Genomic DNA, 21,786 nt, shown 5'->3' on the forward strand with positions numbered 1-21,786 from the left:
AGAGTTAGACACTTATCGCAGCCAGCAATGCTCTTTCTTTCCTACTATTATTATGGCATTGCAAGTGGGGTGTTGCTATCCTGTCTCTGCGTTTGTGCTATATGGTTCACAACATGACGCTCGTACTTCACTGACGACTCGACAGTCATATTTCAGGGCTACGTAATGTGCGTTTGTGGAGACATATGATATTACAGTGACTTTCTGCCATCGTGTGGTTGTTTTGTGTTATTGTATTTAATTCCCTCTTCTAGTTTCATTTACTGTATATTTTAGACAGTAGGCCTAAACACTGCACAAAATAGGCTACGGATGTGTATAACAGGAAACTCCCGTTAAACCTTCCAACAAACTCCGGTAAACTCCCGAATTGTACCATCACACCTGCATATTACCGTATATGACTGTAGCCTAATATGCCCGCTAAACTTGAGGTTTACGGGCAAATCTAGTGCCCATAATTGCCCGTTAACTCCTCTTTTTACACAGTGAAAACCGAAAGTTATAGTTCCTTTTAGTGCCAAGAAGCTCTGAAGCTGCAGTTCATTCCTTCATTGCCTGTTGAGATGCAAAGCATGCTGCAGTGTGTGGTGCACAGCACAGCTCTCCTATGTTTTGTGTCTTGGAGTAAGCTACTTTATGTAACTCAAATATTATTGTTGGATGAAGGGTGTAAGAAACTGTTTGTAGCCTACTGTGATGTGTAGTCAACGTTGTTGTTTTTGTAACGTTTTAGAAGTGTCTGTTGGTCTACTCATTCCCATGTGAGATACAGAGTACAGACACATTAATTGTGTTCATATCAAAGTGTGCATGTTTTCAGTCGTTTTCTTAGTTGTTACAGGTAGCAGTTTATTTGGCCAAAACCCATTTCTTTATGTTTTACAGTCTTACAATGTCAACCCAAAGTAGGCTACAGTAGGCTATAGATCGTTGTTTCACTGTCAACTGACTAAAGGTTTGAATGAATGGTTTTGACATGCCTGACCTGTTGCATCACTTGAAAACAGGACAGACGCACCAACAGTGAGGCTTTGAAGACCACGTGGAAGTTGGAACAACCCAAGGCCTCACATGTATGCTGTCTGATTTAGGTAAAGCCCTTGGAATGGAATAATAGATCATCACCTCGTTCAATTGTTCAAATATATGTTAGGACTTTTAAGACCATTTTTAATGCCTAAAAAACATTGGCCAAATTGTCAGACTATTTAAGACGTATGCAAAGATTGTAAGCTCACAATAACTCACATCACTGGCTAATGGGAGACTAAAATGAATGCCATCTTTATTCTGGGTGTTTCTAGTAGGCTACAAAGCATTCTAAATGGAGGAAACGAAAGCAGAGACAGAGCAACAGCTGATGGAGGCAGCTACGCAGAGCGACACTTTGCACAGCGGGATTCAGACCAGCAGCACGCCAGCAGGTTAAACATGATAGAAATATCAAGTGTCATGTGTGTGTGCGCGTGCGTGCGTGCGTGCGTGCGTGCGTGCGTGCGTGCACTCCACATCTCTCCCCGTTACCTGTCAACATACTATCCTATCAATAAAGGCATAAAAAAGACCAAAATAAATTGTAAAAAAAAGAAAAGAAAAACAATGAATGAAACTGATACTGGTTTAGTCACATATGTGATCTTTATGAATATTGAATATTATGTATGTATCTTTTTCTCCAACCAGGGACGAACAACGACCCGACAGAACTGAGAATTGTTCTGCTCGAGGGAAGACGTAGTGTAAAGCAACGCAGTGGAAAGAGTTCCGTCGGAAACATCATCCTGGGAAGAGATGTTTTCGACACATACTCCTACAAAACGTCTATGAGTGTCGTGAGACAAGCGCTAGTGTCAGGGAGACAGGTCACTGTAGTCGACACTCCAGGATGGAGGTCTAATTTCCCCCTAGATCTGACCCCAAAACTGACCCAGTTAGAAATCCAACGGAGTGTCTATCTGTGTCCGCCAGGACCCCATGCTTTTGTCCTGGTGATCAGATTGGACGTCATCCCCTATGAAGGAGCAGGGATGTCAGCAGAGGAGCACATGGGATTTCTCCTCGGTGATCGAGTGTGGACGCACGCTATCGTGGTGTTCACCGTAACCGATAAAAATAAGCTGGCAATGGCACCTGATCTCATTAGATCCGACTATCAATTAAGATATCTTACTGAGAAATGTGAAGGTCGCTTCCATGTTCTTAATATTGCTGACATCGGAGATAGAAGTCAGGTCACAGAGTTGCTAGAGGTGATAGATCAGATGGTGACTAGTAATGGAGGTCACTATGAGACGGAAGAACACGTCTCAGAGGAACTGAGGGAGATGGAGAGAGCTATCACAAGAAAGGCAGAAAAGAGGGCAGACGCTCAGAAACAACCAACTGGACGTCCAAAACATATGGGTATGTTTGGTTTTACTTTGTTAAAGTGTCATTTTGCTAAACTAAATTGCATATTGCTCTGATGTGAGGAAATCATACTGCCATAATAATATAAATAATAAGTTCAGCATGCTGCATTTTTGAGTGTGTGTGTGTGTGTGTGTGTGTGTGTGTGTGTGTGTGTGTGTGTGTGTGTGTGTGTGTGTGTGTGTGCCTAACACAGAGACAGAGGCCAGGGAGGATAGCTTGTACAGTACAGTACAGTACAGTACAGTACAGTACAGTACAGTACAGTACAGTACAGTACAGTACCACTCACTTCAGAGGGGTCTTATGTTTTACAACGCCTTATTAGGGCCACCTAGGTGGAAAACAAATCGGAAGGGGGAGGGGGCAATATTCTGAGATTTGACTCAGGTTTTATAAACCTGTGAGTTTTGTTTTCAAAGTTGAAAGTAAACAATGTTTTCTTTGACAGGAGGACCGACTGACCTCAAGATTCTGTTGCTGGGAAAGGATTGGTCTGGGAAGAGTTCAGCAGGAAACCTCATTCTGGGCGGAAGTACTTCTTTTAAGGTTAGCCAGGGAGGCCAGAGGTCAGTGCAGTGTGCTGTGAGACATGGCGGAGTAGCAGGGAGACGTCTGACAGTGGTGGAGGCACCGGGCTGGCTCTACAACAGTCCAGTGCAGGGCACCTCAGAGATGGACAAACTGGAGATCCAGAACAGTGCGAGTCTCTGTCCTCCTGGACCACATGCTGTTCTTCTGGCGGTCCCTCTCAATAAAGCGTTCACCAAAGCGCAGCGCGTAGCAGTAGAGGAACACATGGCACTTCTGTCACAGAGAGTGTGGAGTTACACTCTAGTGCTGTTCACCAACGGAGACTATCTGGGAGACGCAAGCATTGAGCAGCACATTGAGACCGAAGGGGAAGACCTCCGTTGGCTTGTTGACAAATGTGACAACAGGTATCATGTCTTCAACGCTAAGAACAGAGATGGCACTCAGGTGACAGAGCTGCTGGAGAAGCTAGAGGAGATGGTGGCAGGAAACAGAGGTGAACACTATGTAGTTCACGGATACGTTTCAGAGAAGGTGTCAGAGAGGAAGAGGAACATGGAGGAACATGTCCAGACATTGATGACCAGGCCACAGACAAAGAACCGCTCTGAAAGCTCTGTTTGAAGGTAATGTTTATATCGATCTGCCTGTCTGTTCTGAAACTGGCTGACGACTAAACTAGGGAGAAAAAGGACAACTGCCTCCATTTTATTTCAACCTATCTTCATGTAATTGTTGTGAGAAGACAAAAGTACAAGCTCACAACACGTCGCTATATGACGAGTTGTGAGCTTGTAGAACAGCTATTTTCTCTATTTGTCTATAATAATCTATGTGGGCGGCTGTGGCTCAGGAGGTAGAGAAGGTTGTCCAATGATCCGTGGGTCGGCGGTTCGAATCCCGGCTCCTCCTCCTGCTTGCCACCATTGGTTTATGATTGTGGGAAGTGAGTATACGCTGGCGTTGACTGTTCGCCGCTTCACCTCCCAATGTATGAATGAATACGCTTTACAATGGACCATTGTAAAGCGATTTGAGGACTTAGAAAAGCGCTATAAAAAGGCTATTCATTATGAGTCTGTGGTTATATCTAACCAATGAATAGTATTACCAAGAGCTTGTCACTAAATTATGATAACTACATACATTGGATCCATTGGTATCCGACACTGGCAATACGAAGGCTACTGTAAAACTCAGTCGCCTAAACTAAATATTTAAATCGGTGTTAAAGGGCCACTTCACCACTTGTGCAACTAGAGCTTATTTTAATGATGTTTAGGACACAAGACTTTCCTGATGTTTGTATGTGTTTTTTTTAAATATATTTTAGTCATGACGCCATGTTCATGACCAAAAACCTGTCATGAAAATGTGGTCTCACTTCCTTCCTCGACTACAAAGTCACACCTCCTCCACAAGGAGGGGGAGTTCACTAAAGCATTATGGGCATTGTAGGAATTCAGCAATCCAGTCAAACCCTAGTCAAACACACAGACTTCATTGTTTTTCTGGCCATATAGTGTGCAACATTTCAAATTGTGCTACCGTTATCTACTACTATTAACATTGAGTGAATGCAGTTTTTTCCAGCGGTGCAATTATGTCCCTTTAAGTGAACTAATGTAGAGTGCACTGTGTTTGTCAGGAGAACACCAGAGTCTACCAGATGTGAGGGTGATGTTGGCTGGTGGGGAGGCGCTTCAGAGGACCAGAGCTGGAAATTACATACTGCAGGAGTATAATGTGTTCCCGGAAACTCCATTCAAGGTGAGTAATATACGGCACTGTATGAATGTGATGTTATGATGAATGACCTTAACGTAAACCATAAAGATATCAAAGAAATATTTCATTTCCCCCACTTTTTTCCTTCTAAAATAGCAGATTTACAAGGTCATAACTGTGAAACACACGTTCCCTCTCAAATTAACAAAGAGTCATTACATAGGATAAGAATATAATACGTTATTCTATATTACATTTACATGAAACTCAAGTCAAATTTCTCTATGCTGGTTACATCTTCAGATATATTTAGGTTATTCAATTATTCCATATAGTTAATTCATTATTGTATTATATATTTATGTATTTATTTATTTATTCAATCATTTATTTCAGTGTTCCTGTGACACTGTTAGTTAGAGTCAAGGAGAATAGTCAAGGTTAAGAGGGAACTTAATAGAATTAAGCAATAAGCCACGAGAGGTCTCAGGTTATCGGGTATTTTACAATGGCTGGGAGGTGTAGGCAGATCCGACGCGCAGCGGAGGGTCTTCTACCTCCCAGCCATTGTAAAATACCCGGTAAGCTGGGGCCTCGAGTGGCTTATTTCTTTTCTAAAACGGTTACAAACATATAGCAATTAACCTAATAAAACTATTAAATTCACAAAAGTAGCTACGCTTTGCGCCACCAGAGCGAGCCACATCACTTCCTTGTTTTGCTCCAAGTAGACTATATGTGACGGGAGAATAGCGCTTGATGTCTTTACGGGGCTGCCTGGAGCCACACATTCACAGTCATATGAGCCGGGCGGTGCTTAGACGCCCGCACGGCATGGGTTCGTAAGGCAATCAAGCGCTCCCCTTCCCCAGTACAGCTACAGAGATGCGAAATCAGCTGCGAATGATATAAAGTGATTGAAGGTGTGGGTTATCTGTGAAATAAACGGTCACGTGACAAGTATTGGGACTAACCGTTATAGAATGAAGATTTTGAATCATTATTGTGACTAACATACCGTAAACCTCACATTCCAGGAGTTTAAAGCCCAGACTAAACTGACAGAATGTGTCAGACAACAGAGACGAGTTGCTGAAAGAAATGTGAGTGTGGTGAACTGTCCAGACTGGTCGACTACACCTCCATCACAGGAGACCAAAGACGTCCTTCTACACGGTGTGACTCTGTGTTCTCCTGGACCCCACGCTGTCCTGTTGCCCGTTCCTGTCAGGTCCAGTTTCTCTGAAGCTGACCGGAGATCAGTGGAGGAACACATGGAGCTGCTGGGGGACAGAGTCTGGAGACACGCTCTGGTTCTGTTCACATGGGGATACTGGCTGGGAGGGAGACGTGTCGAGGAGTACATCGAGTCCGAAGGAGAACCTCTGAGGTGGCTCCTGGAGAAGTGTGGCTACAGGTACCATGTTATAGACTTCTCCAAGTTCAACGTGTCAGAGATAACAGAGCTGATGGAGAAAATAGAAGACACGGTGACGAGGAACGGAGGACACTACGCACCTTCTCTAGAGGTGACACCATGGAAGAAGAGGGAGGAGGAGCTGATAGAGAGGATGTTGACGTTTGTGGTGAAGGAGCCGACACTGCCAGCTGCCAGGAGAAGGGGCAGCATACTGCACCTTCCTCCAAGTAGTGAGTATCCATAATATTATTGATCTGCACCACTCAGTTCACACAGGTGTGATTTTATGTATTCAATCAACCAACAGACCGATCGATCAATCTATCAATCTATCAATCTAATCTATCAATCTACCTATAGTACAAATCTATCAATCTATCAACCTGGAAATATATTTGACATATATCTGACAATATTTTGCGCCAGGGACCCCCATATGAAAATATAATGTTAGAAATATTCAAAATTATATTTAAAAAAAACTAAATCATGTACAATATTGTTTTAATAAAATTGCAGATCTACAAGCTCAAAACTGGTCGCATTATATGACCTGAGCTTGTAGATTGTCTAATTTGTCTATTTGGACTATTTGGACTATTGACGAAAGAGCTGCCATCTTATAATGAGCATTAGTGAGGAGTCGGAGCAATTTCACGAAGATAGGTTGAAAATGGGTAAAGTGGTCCTTTACGATTCCTCTGTCAGTAATCTAATATAATATAGCATGTGAACTGGTGAAAAAAGATAACATTAATATACCGGTAATCACTTCTTCTTGCTTTATCATCATTGTAAAGGTCTTGTTGCCTGTGCTCTTCTGTGCAGTGAGTGGGGGAACGCCATCTGAAACGGGAAGTTCGTACCTCGCTTCACCTAACAACAAGGTTCCTGATTGGCTAAAGAGACATCATGGACCAACGGCGTCCTCTTCGGGAGTTGAAACCATGAGCGAAGCTCCCAGTGGACCTTCCAGCCTGGCAGACTCTGATGTGAGTGAGAGATTAACCCATTCAAAACGGGAACCCCTTTTGGTGTTTTTAAGCGTTATTTTATAGGCTACTTTAGCTATTGAAAAATAGCAGATCTGCTATTTCTTTTTTAAATCGTGAAAATGTGGCGCAAATCTTTGAATATATATTCTTTCAGAGCGAACGTTTTTAACTCAAATCTTTGCTTCTGGGGGGGTCCCTGGAACAACATATGTTTTGATGGGGGTCCGTGGCCAAATACAGATAATTCTGTGGGTCCTTGACATGAAAAAGGTTGAGAACCACTGACATAGAAACATAGTTAGACATCAATCACAGTCACACATTTTAATGTTTGTTTATATAATTCAAGCTGCACTTTCCTCTTCTACCCTGGATTTGAATCTGTTTTCCTGTGTTAGTGCTGAGTTTTTTTTATTATTATATTTTAACCATTGTGCTAAAGAGCTTTCCTGCTTGCCTCTAGGGATACATTTAATCTTGACATCTTTGGCACGAACTAAATGAGAAAAACTAAATAGAACATACAGCAAAGAACTGTATCATTAAACAAAACAATTGACCCAAAACAAAGCATATGAATCATCTCAGACAAATCGCAGAACGACATACGTCTCTTAACATTAACATCTCAGTGTAATTGTAACAACACTGATTTATTTGATTTCTGTATTCTTTTTTTTTCTTTTTTTCCTTAAATCTTTATCCCACGATTTTGCAACCCAGTTTTTTCACCCAGTGCCAATTATCTAATGTAATCCTGGGCGCTACACTTCCTCTGCCAACCTGGGGGGGCAGCGGACTGACCTCATGCCTCCTTCTATGCATGAGGAGTACAAGCTGCTTCTTTTCACCTGACAGGGGGGAATTTCCCTGGCCGGATGTAGCGTGTGGAAGGAACACGTTATTCCGACCAGTTCCTTTCCCCTCCATCAGGCGCCCCGGCTGGCCAGGGGGAGGTAGTTTTAGAGACCAGGATTACTGCATGTTTTTGTGAGGGTACCTACTACCTACCCTAGGGGACACGGGGAGAACATGCAAACTCCACACAGAAAGGCCCTTTCGCCAACCCCACCTCGGGTATGGGCACTGATGACGCGGAGGAGGGGACACGCCCCCAGCGCCCACAGTGTCCCCAGCGGGAATCGAACCCAGGACCTTCTAGCTGGGATGCGTTTCTGTATTCTGTATTTCTGTATTCTTATCTATTTATCATATATGACAATTCTAAGAACACTGATTATCTTTAATAATGTCTTGAAGGGATATTTCACTTTCAGACATGTTTGGGGTCATTTTAACGTCTACTCAGGCTCTGTGCACCCCAGACAGGTTTTAAGTTGTTTGATTCAATATTTAGATAACATGATACAATTAATATCAAATATCTTTATACCGAATCAAGTAACTTAGAAACTGTCTGGGGATCTCACAAAAGCCAGAGTAGATGTTAAAATGAGCCTAAATATGAATTAGGATTAGGCTATATAATGATCATTATAGAAATTAACCAAGATCAAGATCGTTTGTCCCCACAAGTATAGGACTTCTGAACAAGCCCCATCTCAGTTCTGTTCATAAAATGTACTGAAATGTGATGCCTCTTGGAACTATGACTGGTAGCCTTTTCTTTATTTGTCCCTCTCTGCAAGAAAGGAGCTGTGTAGTATTGGCAATGTATAGTGTTGTCAATGTATTGTGTACTGTGATCTAGCTCTATGTATTGTGTATATGTGTTGTGATTTCTTTCTTTTTTTTATATCCTGATGACCGCTTGGCACAAAATGAATTTGCGTATATCTCATAACGTACGTGTCTAAACAGCAGGCCTGATATCTGTTCCTTTTCCAGACACAAGAGCAACAGATGACGAGACAGTGGAGGGGGCCGCGGCCCCCAGTGGAGGGGGCCCCCAGTGGCCCCCAGTGGAGGGGGCCGCGGCCCCGGGCGGTCGCCTGCTTTCGATGTGGACAACCGGGACATCTTGCACGCAACTGCCGCAACCGAGCAGATCCCGGTGACCCTCTGCACCCCTATGTAGGCAGTGGTGGAAAGTAACTAAGTACTTTTACTTAAGTACTGTACTTAAGTACTTTTGAGGTATTTGTACTTTACTTGATTAGTTCCAATTTCCAGTACTTTTACTTCTACTCCACTACATCTCAGAGCCAAAATGTGTACTTTTACACCACTTACTTTGGCGATTTTAATTTAGATTAGAAAACATACATTAATCACTTCAACCATATACATTTCGGCCATTTGAAAATAGCCGATCTACAAGCTCACAATGCGTCGCAACGCGACGCATTGTGAGCTTGTAGATCAGCTATTTTCGATAGACTTTGTACATTTTGAACTTGTGAAAGGGGACATTCTGCAATATGAGTACTTTTACTTTTAGTACTTTAAGTACATTTTGATGCCGATACTTTTGTACTTTTACTCAAGTACATTTTCAATTCCGTACTTTTACTTAAACAAAGTACTTCTAAATTGCAGTATTGGTACTTTTACTTAAGTAAAACAATTGAGTACTTTTTCCACCACTGTATGTAGGTACACGCCCTGCCCAGCAGCCTCCGTCCTCCAACTTCGACTTCTACCCTCACCGATATTAAACGACCATACCAAAGTACAGAGTAGTGGCACAGTGAGCCAGCTGCCGCCTAGCCTTTCTTTTTTTTTTCTTTTTAAAAATATTTTTTTTTTGCGGCTTACGCCTTTTATTGGTTTTTTGAAGGGACAGACAGTAGGCTGACAGGAAACGGGAGAGAGATGGGGGAAGACATGCAGTAAAGGCCGTGTCGGGCTCGGGAGTCGAACCCGCGGCACACTGCGACTGGATTACCAGTCGGGTGCCCAGACGGTTACGCCACCGCCTGGGCCCCGCCTAGCCTTTCTAACCCTTCATCTGACCACCTATAGTACTGAAGCTGAAGGGCTATACTTGAACTGGGACCTGAATGGCGTTCGGTCAGTGCCAGGCCCTCATTAACCTTGTTTCCAGACTTTTTCTTCTCATCTGAAAAGGAGGAAACCCTGGTAAAGAACTACAGCTGAAATTGTCTACAGGGCGGGACTTCCGTCGTATGTATTTCCCCGGGAAGCTGTCTTTTTCCGACCAATCGTGACACGGTGCTCATGTCTATGGAATATAAACGGATCTGCACAGCCTCAAAGTACGTTTCGTGGGCGGTATTTTCTATTTACTGCATTTCTGCTCAGTCAGACCCTTTGACCTCCTGAGCCACAGCCGCCCATGCACAGATCAAGCCAAGAGAAGACTGCAGCAGGCCATAAGATAGTCCTCCAGCATACCTCCCCGCTCCCCATCACACTGACCTTCACACTGGGACCCCGAACCTCCAGGGCCACCGGGGTGTCTCCAGGGCCGGATGAGCCAAGGAGACGTGTATATATGTGCCTCAGAACTTCCAGGACATTTGGAGGTGTGTTGGGTACTGGGGAGGGACAGTGAAACCCCTCAGGTGGGGGTTGTGTAGTGTGTCCCCCCCCCCCCCCAGCAGCCAATGTGACGAAGACAGACTTCCCAGCATGCTTCAGGGTATAACCTTCAGTTATTGTCCATTGCAAGACCCCAGGCCTTTTTGAAGCAAAGATGTTCAGCTCTTGGGTCCAATACATCAGCGAGCGAAAAGGGCTCAACCAATGGGCTCCACTCACAGGCTTGCGTATTGAGGTAGTTTAAATTATTGACATGGACGCATAATGGACACTACTGAGCATGTTGTTGTCCTCAGTCAGCCTGGAAGTACAGTAGGGTGTCCTTATAGGGACGATGCACTGGGCGAGCAACTTTCATTGAAACGAGCGTGCGGGGATTTTCTGTCCTTCCTCCAGAGATATTATTAAGCGTTATGGTTTTATGTTGCCATATTGCATTGCTATTTGAATTGGGCAGTGATGTATGAGTTTATCGTTGTTTCATGTTCCATTTTGCCATTTATTTTGTCCCATTTATGTGTAATATTGCTTAGCCTTTTCCGGCGGTTGGAAGAGCCCCTTTTTGGAACCATTTTTCCAAAGGTCCAGTCCTGTAATGAAGAGGCGTATGGGGGATTGGTTGACGTGAGCTTTTTAATCAAGATATGATGTAAATGTTACTGCAAATAAAACAAATCAAATGAGAGAAGTTTCCATGCCTTTTCAATGCCCACCAGTCATTACAATATTATACATTATAAGTGATTATAGTGGAAATTCTGGTTCTAGCCACACCAGCAATTGTCAGTGAAATTCATTTCCATGTCCTTTATAGCTACTAAAAAGTAAAAACGTCAAGACGTTAGGCTATGTAGGCTATGGTGGTTTTTGGGAGAATAGTTTACTGCTCAGTCAGTGCTCAGATCCGGTCTAGAGCCCACGGACGCCTACTGGCTCGCACACATTGATCACATTCAGGCACACACAACGTTCCACTATCCGCTATTAAGGCAGAGTGGCTGTGGCTCAGGGGCGGTGGCTCAGGGGTAGAGTGGTTGGATGGTAACCGCAAGGTTGCCAGTTCAAACCCGGGCTCCCCCAGAGTTAGTGTCGAAGTGTCCTTGAGCAAGACTCTGAACCCCTAATTGCTCCTGATGTGCTGGTTGGTGCCTTGCATGGTTTGCGCCGCCATGTATGGGTGAATGTAAGGCACGATCCATGTAAAACGCCTTGGATAAAGGCGCTATAGAAATGCACCATTTACCAGTGTGTTCAAAGAAGGAACTAAAATAGGATGAAGCTTCTATCCTGATCATTACGGTTGCACTTAAAAGTTGTACAGTTAATAGAATTTAAAGTAGATCGGTCATATATTTCAGATAATTGTACACTAGTCGTGTTTATAAACACATTATCCGCTTCATGAGCACTGACCAGGTAGGTACTGCATGTTGCCATGTCCTGTGTGTCTTTTCATAGATTGACTGTTACTAGTTGAGTCTTGTTGAGCCTCTCATCACAGCTTGACAATAATTAATAATCAATTCATAACTGGTCCTTAACACCAGAACACCTGTCTCACCTTTTAATATTAAAGTTGGTTTGATCAATCAGCATAGTTTGATTGATTGAAGTATTTATTAACAGATTGGAGAATTACAGTACATTTCAAGCACAACTCAATACAAAACTGTTAACTGTGGACGACACCATAAAGCATTAGCCTACACTTGTTCACGATAGGGTCCACCATGTTCAATTCATCATTATTATACTAGCCGGGGCAGCTCTTAATAAACAGAAGAATACTTCAGGATACAGATTGATGTTGTTGCAGTGATGTTATAGCCATGTGCAAACTTAATAGGCCTACTGGACAAACACAAACTAACAGCATAACTGCTATTGCATATTAGAGCCACAAGGTGGCAACCAAAGACCCTTATTACAGTAACAGATAGAAACGTGTTGAAGGGAGAAGGCAAATGTAACAGTTTTCATCTTAATGAAAGCTCATGTTTGTTGTTTGCAGGTGACCTTCCTGTTGAAATGTAAATGAGTTTGAATGTTAATGTGTGCTTTTCTCTTTTTCTCACATTGTGATTATTTACCATGTAAAATTGTAAATTGACTTGAGTAGTACATTTGAGTATAGGCCTATAATTATGGGTATTTGTGTTTTTGGTCCCTTATACCACTATACGTTTCTAGGAAGGGAAAGGGTAGCTATTAACCACTTAAGCTCTATTTAAAATGTAGTGAAAATTGAAGATCTATAAGCTCACCACACTCTGATTGTAACTGAGTGGTGTAAGGTCTTATATAGACTGATCAACTGTGGTCTGACGTAATGTCAGTGACGTAATGTCTCATTCCGGCCAATCACAATGCACCATGCTCATTTCTTGGTACGAACAGACACGTAAACTAACCCGTGTGAACTGGGTGACCATAGCAACCATGCTCATTTTTTGGTACGAACAGACAGACACGTAAACTAACAAAGCCAGTTGTAGGAGTGGTTTACACCACTCAAAAATAAAGAAGACAGGCAGAGGTTTTTCCTTAGTAGGCATAAACCGAGTTTTAAAGTCAGTCAGTCAGAGAGAAATAGAACCATAGAAGAATAAGTTGACAACTCAAAACTTTAATTGAAGTCTAAATGATTGATTAATAAAACACCTTAATTAATCACATTGGAACTTTTTTTGTATGTATGATTGTGATTGGAATGGGATCATTAAGACCTTTAAAAACTGAGCTTCACTCATACAATTTACTGCGTGCATGACGGTAGGACCAGGTGTGCATACGCCCCTGGTTTTAAGTTGCTCGATTCAGTATTTAGATCTTAAGATATTGATTTAGCTGCCCCTTCATACAGTGTACAATACCCATTGTAACTTCAACCTCCATTTTAACCATGTTAGAATCATCGAAAAAAACACCCGTCCTTTTTTCTGGTGACTGATACTGCCCAGTGCCCATCTAATATGTGGGGTGTGTTTTCAATTACTTTTTTCATTTATTATTATTGTTTTAATAATTGGAAATCAGCATCAGCAGCCTGAGAAAGCCTGCAGAAATTATTTAAAAAATATATTAAAAATACATGATAAAAAAACAAAAAATCACGGGCACCTCACATATTACTATAGGAGGGCATTATCAGTCATAATGGTCTTTTGATTTAGTCAGCTATTAGAAAACCTTGGAACCTTGGCTTTGGAACGCCTCGGGATCCCACAGGAGGAAGTTGTACTAATGTTGCTCTGGAGTGGGAAATCTGGAGCTCTCTGGTGGAGCTGTTGCCCCCGCGACCCGACTACGGATGAGCGGTTGAAGATGGATGGATGCGAGCACTTGGCTTGTTTTCATGTTGTCATGTCAAGACACGATTGGTTGTTCTGAATGTGCATAGTAAGCTGGACTTTACCCCCTTTCTATCTCTCCGCCCATGCATGCATTGCAAGCTCAACTTTTTCCAGGAAATAGAAACCATTGTTGCATTGTATTAATCAGGTTGGTATCAGGACGGACCTTTGGAGAGACATGATTATAATGACAGGTGAGGAATCATGTTTGATGTTACATTTTCTTCTCAAAGTGGGTGCCCGTCCACTCCAGGGGTGCTGCAGAATACTTTGACAATATTTGGAATTAATCAAATATGTCTAGACTTAGTAAAACAGACCCGAGTTGCACTGTAGCCTAGCCTACTTGAGTTCATTTTCCATGTACACCAACTATCTCTTCGTCACGTTGTTTTGACTCGAGAGCTTGTATAGATTTGTGGTGAATATGTTCCTCCCCAGATTAGATGTTGGGGTTCAATAAAACGCCATGTATGAAAGTTATTTTCAGTCTGTCTGTCCTATAATGGAAATGGAGGGGTGTCGGACGCCGGTGCCGCAAAGATAATGTAGGCTCGTTTGCAATTGTTGTTCATATTTGGAACCCTTTGCTTTTGTATTGCGTCGTTGAAACTCGTGAGCGTAGTGAGGTTCCAAACGGACTTATCGCTAGCCTGGCGCGGCCAGACTCATAGCGAGGGTTCACTGATGTTTCCTCCCCGCATATGCGGGGAAGAATCTTCAGTGAATCCCCGTTATGAGGCTGGCCAAGCCAGGCTAACTTATCGCAGCCAGCTATGCCCTTTCTTTCCTACTTTTATGGCATGGGGTGTTGCTGCCTATCCTGTCTCTGCGTCTGTGCTAGCCATAGTTAGCACTGTCTTTTTGGCAAATCTAGTGAGCAAATATAAGACTTCCGGTGGACGATCTCTTCAAAATAAGAGTATTGATTGATTGATTGAAGAATTTATTAACAGTTTGCAGAATTACAGTACATTTCAAGCACAAACTCAATACAAAGGCTGTTAACTGTGAGTGGACGACCCAATTAAGCATTACACTTGTTTCCAACAGGGTCCACCATGTTCAAATCATCAAAACATTTAGAGACGTACAAATAGACACTTCTATAGACAGAACAGGAATTCATCAAAAAAGAATTCATCAAAAAGGAGGTAAAAAGGGAAAAGAAATATATACAGTGAGGGGAAAAAAGGGGGCGGGGGGGGGGGGGGGGATTCAGATTTTACGGGGGCCAGTTTCGAATTGCAGCCATCCGTAGGTGCCCTTTGAGAGCGGTTTTGAAGGAGTCAAGGGATTCGCATGTCTTAATGACAGTTGGTAGGGCGTTCCACATTTTGGTGGCATAGGAGCGAAAAGAATTTAGTCCCTTGTTTGTGCCGAATCTGGGTTGTACATGGTTCGTTGCACTCCCTCTGGTGTTGTGGGTGTGGACTTCGTTAACATTAAGGAAGTATCTAGACAGGTACATGGGTATCTTGGTGGTGTATCGAATCTTGTGGACCAGACCCATTGCAAGATGCTGTACTCTGTCGTCGACCCTAAGCCATTCCAGCCTGTCGAAGTGGGCAGGGGTGAGGTGGGTTCGGGGGGCTAGATCAAGTAGGAGCCTGACCAGTTTGTTTTGGGAAGTCTGGAGCCTGGTTTTAAGGGCCTTTGAGGTGCTGTGGTACCAGGAGGTGCATGCATAGTCAAAGAAACCCTGTACAAGGGCTCCTGTTAAGGTCTTCAAGGTGTTTTTGTTGACCAGTGAGGAGATCCTGTAGAGGAATCTTGTTCTATGGTTGACTTTTTTGATTACGTTGGTGGCCATTTTATCACCGGAAAGATTAGCCTCCAGGATGGAACCTAGGTAGGTAATTTCATCTTTACGTGTGATAACATTGTCACCCACTCTAACCAAGAAGCCATTTGCCTTGCTGAGATTACTAATAGAGCCAAAGAGAATGGATTCAGTTTTTCCCAGGTGTAAAGATAGTTTGTTATCAGCGAGCCAGGTGCAGATTCTACCGAGTTCAGAGCTGAGGGCATTTTCAACCTGCAGTTTGTCCCTGTCCGAGACCAGCAGTGCTGAGTCATCTGCGAACAGGAACAAGTTGCAGTCACAGGCTGAAGTCATGTCGTTTACATATATTAGGAACAGTAGAGGCCCTAGTATGCTTCCTTGTGGAACGCCACAGCTCACTGGGAGGGGGGGGGACAGTGTTCCGTTCACTTCCACCATCTGTTCTCTCCCCTCCAGGTAGGATTGCATCCAGCTCACTGATGTGCTATCGAAACCAATTGCTTTTAGCTTGTTAACCAGTATGGAGTGGTTCACGGTGTCAAAAGCCTTTTGGAGGTCCAGCATGACCATGCCGCAGTATTTGCCAGCGTCCACCTCTTGTTTGATGTGGTCGCTCAAATAGAGGAGGCATGTGTCAGTGGAGTGGGATGTTCTGAAGCCAGATTGGAACTCGTACAATAATTTATTAGTGGCAAGATACTTTTCAACCTGTTCATAGACTATTTTTTCCATCACTTTCGAGATGGAACTAAGAATAGAAATAGGGCGGTAGTTGCCGGGGTCTAATTTACTCCCTTTCTTGTGCAAGGGGGTTACTTTGGCCAGTTTGAAATCTTGGGGGACCTGTCCCTGTTTGATGGAGAGGTTTACTATGTGGGTGATGATTGGAGCTATAGAGATGGCTGAGTCTCTGAGAAATTTGGAGGGAATGTTGTCATGGCCTGTGGCCTTGTGGGGTTGGAGGGCACTCAGTTTCTTAATTACCTCATCAGTTGTTACCATAACTAGTTTAAAATCGTCTTTACAAACACCTAGGTTTTTGTAGAAGGTTGTAATGTGCTCTACACCAAAGAGCCCAGAGTGGGAGGGCAGTTTGTTAACCAGAGTTGTTGATATGTTTGTAAAGAAGATATTCAAGTAGTTGGCCACATCAAGGTTGTCAGTGATGAGAGTGTTGTCAGATTTGATGTTTATGTTCGAAAATCTGGTTTTTAGTTTCTGACCATAGCTTAGTTGATTGTTTAGTAGCTTCCAGAGCTCATGAGGATTGTTTTTGTTTTCCTCAGCTTTATCATTAATGAAGTTACTTTTAGCTGATTTGGTCATGGCAGTTACATTGTTTCGTAGTTTGATTCGTTGTGTATTTAGGTTGTTCAAACGAGCTTGGCGAACACTGTCGAAGCGCTTGGCTAGCTTTGACTTGCATTTTAGAACTTCAGAGCATTTTTTGTCTCTGGCTTTCATTGCAGCCAGTATGTCCGGATTCATCCATGGTTCCGAGCGGGTTTTGCCCCTGGTGGTTCTCAAAGGAGCCATGTTGTTCAGTACTGATGTAAATTTGGTTTTGAAGCCAAGCCAAGCTTCTTCGACATGTGTGCTATTAAGCTCATCGGACCAATCCAGACTCTCCAATACTTGGTTAAAGACCTCACTAGAGTAGGTTTTGAGGTCCCTTGATATGACTGTTTTGTGGCAGCCGGTCTTAAGTTTTTGTATTTTGCGGGTACAGAATATCATAAAATGATCACTAAGCCCACATACAATAACCCCTTTCTTGGAGATTCTGGATTTGTCCGAGGACAGAATGAGATCAATGACAGTTTGAGTAGAATCACACACTCTAGTGGGTTGGGTAATTAGCTGACTGACACTATGTAGATCACAGAACTTACTGAATGACTTAAACACAGGTGCTTCCTTTCGTTGCATGTCTGTATTGTAGTCGCCAATCAGGATTTTCTCTACACATTCCTCCTCAGCTAAGCACCCCTCAAGTATATCATAGAACCCATGTTGGTCAGGCGGTCTGTAGACGGTGCCCACTAATACTGATTTAGCTTTTTTGAAAATTAATTCAACCCACACAGATTCTATTTCATCATGCTGTAAGTCAGTACGAGTAACATATTCAGTGTCTTTGTGAATATACATACACACGCCACCACCATGCCTGTTTCTGTCGTTTCTGATCAAAGAATAGTTCTCTATTTCAACTTCTGGGTCTTTGGTTGACTCATCAAGTTTGGTTTCAGAGAAGCTAATGATGTTCGCCTTACCGCATTGAAATATATGCCTGATTTCAGCCATTTTGGGACCAAGGCTGTTGACATTCAGGTGAAAGATATGAAGTCCGTTGGCTCTGACTATGGTGCTTATCTCCTCCAAGGCGAAGTAGGGGAGCGGAGGGCCATTGTTGATGTCTGTAGAAGCCGCGGGTTGCCGTGGGGGGAGGGTGGGGGGTGCGTGGGGGTCGTCGTGGGGTGGCGGGAGTGGGGGATGGGGTCCCTCGTCCAGGGTTGTTGAGGGCTCTGGTGGGGCTGATTGAGCCATGGTGTCGACCGGAGAAGCAGCAGAAATAGCAGGTAAAGTATCACGGTGTCCGTCTCCAGCCTCGTTGTCCCCCTTGGTTGGATGTGGAGACTCTTCACGCCTGTAGATGGTGGTGTTGTCCGTGTCTTTTGCCTCGACTGCCGCCGATGTAAGATCTGCGTTGGGTCCCCAAGACGGCTCCGTGCCCGTACCTTGAGTTGGCTGTGTGGCCGTGACCGTCTCATGCGTTGTCCTTGCGATGGATCCCCAAGGCGGCTCCGTGCCCGTATCTTGAGTTGGCTGTGTGGCCGTGACCGTCTCATGCGTTGTCCTTGCGATGGATCCCCAAGGCGGCTCCGTGCCCGTATCTTGAGTTGGCTGTGTGGCCGCGACCGTCTCCTTTGTTGTCCTTGCGTCCGTGATCATCAGGCAAGTTTGTTTCTTCCCCTGAAGTCTAGTGATTACAGGACCAGGATTGGGTTGGATGTCTCCTGCCATTAACAAGAATATACAACAGAACAGGCGTCTGTCGATCTTGCCAAGTAGGGGTTTGTTTCTTTTGGTCGGATTGCAGGTTAACAGTGCGTGGATTCCAGCCGCGCCGTGTCCGAGATGTTTACCGCTCGATCCATTGTTGTTGTTGCCGAGGAGATAGAACGTGCTGTGTTCTTCGTTGTTTACGCTGGTGTTGTTCTCGTAATCAATTTTCCTCATATCCACGTGATGGTAGAACCAGGGTGAATTGGAGTAGAAATCCATAATCCACAGGAGTATGAAAAGAAAATGAGCGAGAAAATGCGCTTTTTTGTCACCATTCTGTGACTTGTCGCAGGAGCGAGACGAAACACGTCTGTCCATCTCAACGACCGGATACAATACTCTAGTACCCTCTAGAGTATTGAAAAAAAGTTTAATTTGCACATTAAAACTATAAATTAAGCATTTAAACGATGCTATAGGACACACATTATGTTTCTGTGTAAAAATAAGTAATAAGTAATGTTTCTGTGTAAAGATAAGTAATTAAAAAGTTATCTAAATGGATAAATGCTATTCACTGGAGAGCATGGACTTTATAAAGTGGACGCTGGACAGAAATCCCTGCTATGTTTCGACTAGTGTGACATACGCACGCGTCCGGGGAGACCTCCTCTACAACACCACACTGTCCGCTAAGCAGCAGAGGTGTAAAACAAAAATTGGCACCAGGTCACAGGTCAAAAAACATAAAAAAACTTCCCATTTCCAGACTACAGTGGACTAAAGTGGACGCTGGACAGAAATCCCTGCTATGTTTCGACTAGTGTGACATACGCACGCGTCCGGGGAGACCTCCTCTACAACACCACACTGTCCGCTAAGCAGCAGAGGTGTAAAACAAAAATTGGCACCAGGTCACAGGTCAAAAAACATAAAAAAACTTCCCATTTCCAGACTACAGTGGACTAAAGTGGACGCTGGACAGAAATCCCTGCTATGTTTCGACTAGTGTGACATACGCACGCGTCCGGGGAGACCTCCTCTACAACACCACACTGTCCGCTAAGCAGCAGAGGTGTAAAACAAAAATTGGCACCAGGTCACAGGTCAAAAAACATAAAAAAACTTCCCATTTCCAGACTACAGTGGACTAAAGTGGACGCTGGACAGAAATCCCTGCTATGTTTCGACTAGTGTGACATACGCACGCGTCCGGGGAGACCTCCTCTACAACACCACACTGTCCGCTAAGCAGCAGAGGTGTAAAACAAAAATTGGCACCAGGTCACAGGTCAAAAAACATAAAAAAACTTCCCATTTCCAGACTACAGTGGACTAAAGTGGACGCTGGACAGAAATCCCTGCTATGTTTCGACTAGTGTGACATACGCACGCGTCCGGGGAGACCTCCTCTACAACACCACACTGTCCGCTAAGCAGCAGAGGTGTAAAACAAAAATTGGCACCAGGTCACAGGTCAAAAAACATAAAAAAACTTCCCATTTCCAGACTACAGTGGACTAAAGTGGACGCTGGACAGAAATCCCTGCTATGTTTCGACTAGTGTGACATACGCACGCGTCCGGGGAGACCTCCTCTACAACACCACACTGTCCGCTAAGCAGCAGAGGTGTAAAACAAAAATTGGCACCAGGTCACAGGTCAAAAAACATAAAAAAACTTCCCATTTCCAGACTACAGTGGACTAAAGTGGACGCTGGACAGAAATCCCTGCTATGTTTCGACTAGTGTGACATACGCACGCGTCCGGGGAGACCTCCTCTACAACACCACACTGTCCGCTAAGCAGCAGAGGTGTAAAACAAAAATTGGCACCAGGTCACAGGTCAAAAAACATAAAAAAACTTCCCATTTCCAGACTACAGTGGACTAAAGTGGACGCTGGACAGAAATCCCTGCTATGTTTCGACTAGTGTGACATACGCACGCGTCCGGGGAGACCTCCTCTACAACACCACACTGTCCGCTAAGCAGCAGAGGTGTAAAACAAAAATTGGCACCAGGTCACAGGTCAAAAAACATAAAAAAACTTCCCATTTCCAGACTACAGTGGACTAAAGTGGACGCTGGACAGAAATCCCTGCTATGTTTCGACTAGTGTGACATACGCACGCGTCCGGGGAGACCTCCTCTACAACACCACACTGTCCGCTAAGCAGCAGAGGTGTAAAACAAAAATTGGCACCAGGTCACAGGTCAAAAAACATAAAAAAACTTCCCATTTCCAGACTACAGTGGACTAAAGTGGACGCTGGACAGAAATCCCTGCTATGTTTCGACTAGTGTGACATACGCACGCGTCCGGGGAGACCTCCTCTACAACACCACACTGTCCGCTAAGCAGCAGAGGTGTAAAACAAAAATTGGCACCAGGTCACAGGTCAAAAAACATAAAAAAACTTCCCATTTCCAGACTACAGTGGACTAAAGTGGACGCTGGACAGAAATCCCTGCTATGTTTCGACTAGTGTGACATACGCACGCGTCCGGGGAGACCTCCTCTACAACACCACACTGTCCGCTAAGCAGCAGAGGTGTAAAACAAAAATTGGCACCAGGTCACAGGTCAAAAAACATAAAAAAACTTCCCATTTCCAGACTACAGTGGACTAAAGTGGACGCTGGACAGAAATCCCTGCTATGTTTCGACTAGTGTGACATACGCACGCGTCCGGGGAGACCTCCTCTACAACACCACACTGTCCGCTAAGCAGCAGAGGTGTAAAACAAAAATTGGCACCAGGTCACAGGTCAAAAAACATAAAAAAACTTCCCATTTCCAGACTACAGTGGACTAAAGTGGACGCTGGACAAAAATCCCTGCTATGTTTCGACTAGTGTGACATATGCACGCGTCCGGGGAGACCTCCTCTACAACACCACACTGTCCGCTAAGCAGCAGAGGTGTAAAACAAAAATTGGCACCAGGTCAGATGTAAAAAAACATAAAAAAACTTCCCATTTCCAGCCTACAGTGGACTAAAGTGGACGCTGGACAGAAATCCCTGCTATGTTTCGACTAGTGTGACATACGCACGCGTCCGGGGAGACCTCCTCTACAAC

General features: G+C 44.0%; 1 protein-coding gene across 1 annotated transcript in view; it reads left to right on the forward strand.

Annotated features, from left to right (window-relative positions):
* Nucleotides 1-2,131: 2,131 nt before the first annotated feature.
* The window catches only part of LOC306919551 (uncharacterized protein), a 37,273-nt gene continuing 17,618 nt past the window's right edge, over nucleotides 2,132-21,786 (forward strand). The window contains exons 1-5 of the mRNA XM_079532316.1: nucleotides 2,132-2,406; nucleotides 2,864-3,564; nucleotides 5,712-6,324; nucleotides 6,923-7,086; nucleotides 8,938-9,123. Of these exons, the coding sequence (XP_079388442.1) occupies nucleotides 2,265-2,406; nucleotides 2,864-3,564; nucleotides 5,712-6,324; nucleotides 6,923-7,086; nucleotides 8,938-9,123 (1,806 nt within the window). The 5' untranslated portion in view covers nucleotides 2,132-2,264. The remainder of the gene's footprint in view (nucleotides 2,407-2,863; nucleotides 3,565-5,711; nucleotides 6,325-6,922; nucleotides 7,087-8,937; nucleotides 9,124-21,786) is intronic.

Source organism: Electrona antarctica, assembly GCF_951216825.1.
Source record: "Electrona antarctica genome assembly, contig: scaffold_26, whole genome shotgun sequence".
Lineage (NCBI taxonomy): Eukaryota > Metazoa > Chordata > Actinopteri > Myctophiformes > Myctophidae > Electrona > Electrona antarctica.